The 7232-nt window shown below is 33.7% G+C and overlaps 1 protein-coding gene across 1 annotated transcript in view; it reads right to left on the bottom strand.

Moving 5' to 3' along the window:
* Positions 1 to 4256: 4256 nt before the first annotated feature.
* The window catches only part of TRUB1 (TruB pseudouridine synthase family member 1), a 38178-nt gene continuing 35202 nt past the window's right edge, over positions 4257 to 7232 (bottom strand). The window contains exon 8 of the mRNA XM_047073491.1: positions 4257 to 6866. Coding sequence (XP_046929447.1) covers positions 6607 to 6866 — 260 coding nt within the window. The 3' untranslated portion in view covers positions 4257 to 6606. The remainder of the gene's footprint in view (positions 6867 to 7232) is intronic.

The raw sequence follows: 7232 nt of genomic DNA, 5'->3' as shown, positions 1-7232 counted from the left end.
TCAGTCCACTTTATGCACAGTATTTGGCATTGAATCAAGAACTATGAAACACACACACAAGAAAAGAAAAAGACTTTGACGAAACAATCAGCAGAACTAGACTAAGGTATGACCCAGATGGTAGCACTATCAGGCAAAGACTTTAAAATAACTGTAATATGTTAATGGACTCAGTGGAAAAGGTAGACAACGTGTATGAACAGAAAGGGAATTTCGGTAGAGAGATAAAAACCAGAAAAAAAGGAACTGAATCAAAATATTAGAATTAAAAACACGCTATCAGAGATGAATTTAATAGGTGTATCTATACACTGGACTGAGGAAAGAATCAGTGAACTTCAAGACAGGTCACTAGAAGTTACCCAAACTGAAATCTAAATAAAAAACAAAAAAAACAAAAAAAAACAGAGCATCCAACAGCAGCATGCCAATCTTACTTAAATAGTTGAATATAATAATAGTTTGAGTCCCAGGAGAAAAAAGAGAGCATGGAGTAGAATAAATATCTGAAAAGAAAATGGCTGAGAATTTTCCAAAACTGACGAAAGAAAACAAACTAAAATGCAAGAAATTCAGAAGCCCCCAAAAGGGCAAATACAAAGAAAAATACACCTAGATACATCAGGGTCAAACTGCTAAAAATAAAAAATAAAACCTTGTAGACAACAGAGAAACTATACAATTCAAAAGATCATTAAATGACACCATTTAAGTGCTGAATGAAAAAAATGTTAACCAACCCAGATTTATATACCCAGCAAAAATCTTTCAAAAATGAAGATGAAATAAACATTTTTCAGACAAAAGCTGAGAGAATTCATTGCTCTTAGACCTGTGCTAAAAATATATTAAAGGAATTTACTCAGAAGGAAGGAGTATGATAGCAGAAAGAAATTTGGTCCTGCATAAGAAAAATGAAGAACACCAGGACATAGATAAATATACTTTTTTTTTTTTTTTACAATTTTTAATCTTAAAGATAACTGTCAGACTAAGCAGTGGTCAGCAAGCTACAGTATGAGGGTAAATATATTTTATTGGAACATAATTCATTTATGTGTATTGTCTGTGGCTGCTTTCGCGCTAGTGGCAAAGGTGAATAGCTGCAAGAGAGAGAAACCATATGCCTGCAAACTCTAAAATATTTACAATTGACTTTTACAGAAAAGGTTTGCTGAACCATGGTCTAAAGAGATAAAGTAAAAACAAAGAACAAAAGCCCAACATATTATAGGGTTTATATGTTAAAGTAAGATATATGAAAACAGCACAAAAGACTGGAGATAAGAAATGGAAATATACTATTATAAGGTGTCTACATGATAGATGAGGTGGTACAATGAAGGGAATTTGTGATAAGTTGAAGACGTGTATCATAAATCCTACGTCAAACACTAAGACATCTTTTAAAAGAGGCAGAAGTAGCAAGCCAAAATTGAGATAGAATGAGTAAGATAATGGAATACTAAAAAAAAAATACCCAAAGCTGAAAGCTAATAAAGTGCCCATCATTCAGTACAATGAATAAAGGATGGTATATTCACACAATGGAATACTAAACAATAAGGAGAATAAATAGCCTACAACCATAGGCAACCAGATGGCAGAATCTCACAAATGTAATTTTGAGCAAAAGAAGCCAGACATCAGGTGAGAATGCAAACTGGTGCAGCCACTCTGGAAAATAGTGTGGAGGGTCCTCAAAAAATTAAAAATAGAACTACCCTACAACCCACCAATTGCACTACTAGGTATTTATCCAAAGGATACAGGTGTACTGTTTTGAAGGGGCACAAGCACCCCAATGTTTATAGCAGTGCTATCAGCAATAGCCAAAGTATGGAAAGAGCCCAAATGTCCATCAATGGATGAATGGATAAAGAAGATGTGGTATCTATATACAATGGAGTATTACTTGGCAAGCAAAAAGAATGAAATCTTGCCATTTGCAACAACATGGATGGAACTAGAGTGTATTATGCTAAGCAAAATAAGTCAGAGAAAGACAAATACATGACTTCACTCATATGAGGAATTTAAGATACAAAACAGATGAACGTAAGGGAAGGGAAGCAAAAATAATACAAAAACGGAGGGGGACAAAACAGAAGAGACTCTTAAATATAGAGAACAAACAGAGGGTTGCTGGAGGGGTTGTGGGAGGGGGGATGGGCTAAAATGGGTAAGGGGCATTACGGAATCTACTCCTGAAATCGTTGCACAATATGCTAACTTGGAAGTAAATTAAAAAATACATATAAAAAGCCAGACATCAGAGTATATATTGCATGCTTCTGTATATATAAAGCACAAAAGAAAATTAATAATTTATAATGTTAGAAGTGATTACCCTTGGTGGTAGGGTGGGGGTCAGTGGCTAGTGACTGGAAGAGAACTTCAGGCGGCTTCTGGTGGGCTAGTAATGTTCAGTTTCTTGATTTGGTCACTGGTTACACGTGTGTTTGCCTTGTGAAAATTCATCAGGCTATACATTTATGATATGTGCAATTTTCTGTATAGATATTTTCAGCAAAAAAAAAATACCTATTTAAGCTGTACTTAAATATATATATTTAAACTAAAATCTGATGAAAGAACAAGACGGCACACAAGAGGGATTTTGAAAAAAAAGATATTCTAGAAATTTTCTAAAAATACAATAATCCTTAAAATGAATATATTGTTAAGCAGTAAACTGAAATAGCAGAAGGGATTCATTACGTGCAAAAGATTCAAGAAAATTCCCCATGCTACAGCACAGAGGGCAGAGAGAGAAAATATGAAAGAGTAATTAGACACATAAAACAAAATGAGAAGATGGGACGTAAATCTAATACAACTGGATGGAAGAGATGCACTATTCAAAGTGACAAAGGAAGAGAATTTAATGAACAACACAAATTCAGGTTATGAGTTTCTGAACAGAAGAAATACACATTTATTTTGTACTCAGAAGCCTACTATTTTAGAGATGGAAAAGTTCTTAGAGATGGATTCGTCCACCCCCTTTGTTTCAAAGATAAGAAAACTGGGGCCCTGAAAGATTGATTTGCCTGGATCAAAAAGCTGATTAATAGTGGAGACAGAAACTATCTTAATGTTATATTTTAAGAGTCATGGGTAAGAAGAACAAAATAGTAAATTCTGACTTCAACTTTCCTGCTGGTATCACCATTTATAACAGCAATCTGAAATATTCCTGTTCATCAAGAGAATTGAACTCAAGTTGAAAATATGAGGCATTATTGATTCAAATGCCATGTAGTAAGTGTTTAACAAATGATACTTAATGATTAGGCCAGGCTAGGGCTGCCCACACATACTGTAAGGAAATAGTGTCGGGACAAGTCTTCTAAAGATTTGACTACAAGGCCATCATAATGATTTCAATACATAAGCTATCTATTATATTCCTCTCTTTAAATTCTTTTCAACATTTTAGAGTGCCTCTTCAATGACATTTTCTCTATTATATACATAATGACAGAAGGTAAATTACTTTCTTCCTTTGAAATAGAACTCACGATCTAAATGAACCTCTAAGTGCCCATTTTAAGTCTGACACAAATTTCAAACTGGTCAGAGAAGTATAAAATGCACTGAAGACCTGATATATAAAGCACTATTTTTTTTTTTTTTACAAAATTAATCATTTCTGATGACGGATCAGTAGCTTGTATTAATTCAAGTATTTAAGAGGAAAAGATCTAGTCAGCATAAGAAAATGTGAGCTTAGCCCTTATTCAAATTTTATGATTTTGAATTAGAAAATCTGTATTTTTAATGCTCATAAATTTCAAAATCATACATAAAATAATCCTATGACCACCTGTGATGACTTTTAAGATGAAAATATTTTTCAGAAATACAAAAAAATCTAAAGTGTAGACAGTAATTTGGTATGTTCCAGGTTGAAACATTTTCAGGAAGAAGTTCTTACAAGTAAAACAACTTTACCATGTCAGTAAATTTAGGCCTAGAACTACATAATGAAAAAAAAACAAAACAATCAGTACTTAAATTCATTTTCTCCTGAGAGTCTAGTATTTATCGATGAGTTTGGAACTTTTCAGAGCATTTTGATCAGTTTCAGCTGTGTATGAGTTAAGACTACTTTAAAGTTAAAATAATTTTAACTATTCATATATTCATATATTCATAAATCTGACCACTATAAGAGGGGAACAGTTATTAACATTCGTAAATCTAGTTAGCAAAAATGAAATGAAAATTAAAAAGACAACAGGCCACGAAAATACTTGCTACCAAGTGTTTACTGCAGAAATAATTCATACAAATGTATAAAGAAACCATTAAGACATTTACTTATATAAATGAACAAAGTATACAAAAAAGTCACACAAAAGCAAATTAAGAGCAGTTTTGAACTCTTATACTTACTACCTTAGCAACAACATATAAAACATCCACCCAAAGCTGTAAACTTTTAATGAACGGAGATACTTAAATGGTGCCAGTGTAAAATGTTATAACTCTTTGGGAAGCAATAAGGCAAACATACGAAGAGCCATAAAAGTGTTCTTATTCTGCCAATAATCCCACTCCCAGGAATTGATCCTAGTAAAACTGAAAATAACTTCAGAGTTCAAGGATTACGATAATGGTTTAAGTAAACTGAATATGAAGTGATATGATTAAAATAATAATTATCAAAAGTAAATACAAAGAATCTCAGAACATGAAATAAAAAATAGTCGATTAGAAAATATAGGTGTCTTAAGACTGTAATTATGTAAACCAAAAAAGGGTAAATGGTAATACAAAATTAAAGTTCTGAAGTCCCTGCGTCAGGATGGTGAGGATTGTGGGTAATTTTTTCTATTTGGCAAAATTTTCTTCAATGTTTTCAATATTAAGAAAAAGATATATAATCTCTACTCTTCTCCACCAGTAAATTTATACATGGCAATTTTTAAGTTGAGAAATAGAGCAGAAATGCCCCAACTGTTTCCTAAAACCTAAATTTTCCTCTATTTGGACCTTAACTGGCAATGCCTGACGACCTATCACCTGGGCCACCCCAGCAGAGGCGGACTCCACTTCTGAGTGGGACAAACTGCGGGGCACAAGATAAGTAAAGTTGTAAACTTACAAATTTGTGTGTTTGGTATTTTATGTTAATGCATTGAGATAGCAAACTCTTTTCCTTACAGTTTTGTGTGTCAGAATTACTTTTAATATCTTCATTTAAGATACCTTGCCAATGTGATAAAACGCTCCATATATAAAAAGCTATATATGCTTTATAAATTTTCGTACTGAATTTATATTCAGTTAACTACAAATAAAATCCCATGACTTTACAGATTTGAAATTTTTGGAGATTGCAAACAGGCAACTGCTTTTAAAAGAGAGGCAATCCATAAAAATCTAGAAACAACTGATTTATGAAATTTTAAACTATTCTTCCTTTAGAAACTATATTTATCTGAATAAACAAAGCAGAATTTGGACATTTCTAAAGACTGGCCACATAATATATTGCTTTCCCATAATAAAAATATGAAGGACTCGTTATATGTGAAACGTACCATTTTGTGACTACATTTTCAAAATTATGTTAAAAATGGTTAGGGAACTTTCAGTAAGCTATTTGAATGAAAATGTTGGAGAATAACTTTTAAAATATTTAGAGCAGAAGGGATTAGCTAGACATATACGGCAGCTATCTCGACGTCTATAAATATAATTTGAAAGAGCAAACTAAAGAAAAAAAAAAACAGTATCACAGGGATTAATGCCCTGTAGAGGTATAAATAAATACTAAAAAATAGACAAAAGAAATTTTAAACTGAAGACACATTCCTTGGCTTACTTTTTAAAAAATTATGCTATTTAGTAACTTGGTACAGGGCGGTTGATTGTATGGATGAAATCATCAGGAAAAGATCACGTAGCTGCCAAATATAAGCCACGGGGCCCTCCTTTGCACTCATGGTAGACGTGAATTTAACTAAATATTTAGTCTTCTTACATTCTGTTAGTGGTAGCAGCAACAATTTGGTTTATTTACAAATATTTATTATAAAAGTTTATTCGTTTCCAAGAGCTAAACAAACATAGCTATTACCAGGTTAAGTACAAGTCTTGTCAAATAAATGTTAATAACTGTAAACTCCAAAATGTAAGTTAAATAATGGTCTTTCCAAACATAAGAACTTCAATATAATAGAGCCACTAGGAAGCCAAAATAAAGTCAAAGTCAAAGTTACATTCAGTCTTGTGACACCAAAGAAACATAGAGGTTGTATTTCTTTTTCTTTGATTAGAAAAAGACTCTGAAGAAAGATCAAAATCAGAAGGTTGATTTTCCTGAATCCAACTGAACAACATAATAACATCCTAAAACAACATTTCACAGTGAGGCAAAGAACCGAATAAGTCACTGCAAAGCTATTTATAATGTAGAGCAGATAAATTGTATACCACGGGAACTGTCAATGATGGACATTTTTCTTCATGCGAAAAAAAAAATCATGCGGGAAGAAAAAAAAGAAACAGTTGTTCATCTCTTGCATGTAGCTTGCCATTCCGTACACAGGACTCAAATGTCAACCAAGAAATGACGACAACCCCAAGCCAATCTTAAGAGGCCTTAATTATATCCTCTTCTCCCTTTGTCTCATTTAGGGTTATATATTCACAGCTCAAAACTTGTTCATTAGACTCCTCAGGTTTTGACTTTTTAAGGGCCAGCTCTGCCGGGAGAAGAGACGAGCAATGTTCCAGAGACTGGGCGATGTCATCAATTGTCCACTTGTCTTCAGGAAGGGCATGCTCTTCTAGTGTAAATGGCCCCTGCTTGGTTCGGGTCAGCTCTAGGACGTTGGCACAGGAAGACAGTTCTACGGCAACAAAAGGCGAAAAGAAAATCCACAGGGTCAACGATTCAGTAGTCCACAGTCATCGTAATTTTTCAAATGACAGAACACCTCGGATTCCAACCTCTCAAAACCACCCCAAATGTAAAACTGTAATAAGCTAATCTAAGAAACAAGAGCCTTGACAAATGACGAAGTAGCAAAATGGTATTTAGTAACTCACCTTATAAACTGCTTCAAAGGCCACAAGGAACTTACACAGACTTTTCTTACTTAACCGTGAAGCAAGCCCAGGAGGGAACTATTAATCTCATCTGCAGATGAGGTAACCTGACCTGTCCGGTGCCACAACCGCCAGGAAATGGCAGGGCCAGGACTGCAACTTTCTAG

The sequence above is a fragment of the Lynx rufus genome, unplaced genomic scaffold, assembly GCF_022079265.1.
Source record: "Lynx rufus isolate CCGP_SWC_20201006 ecotype Redwood Valley unplaced genomic scaffold, mLynRuf1.p SCAF_11, whole genome shotgun sequence".
NCBI lineage: Eukaryota > Metazoa > Chordata > Mammalia > Carnivora > Felidae > Lynx > Lynx rufus.
The sequence above is the reverse complement of the archived record's forward strand: the minus strand, read 5'-3'. Positions and strand labels throughout refer to the sequence as shown.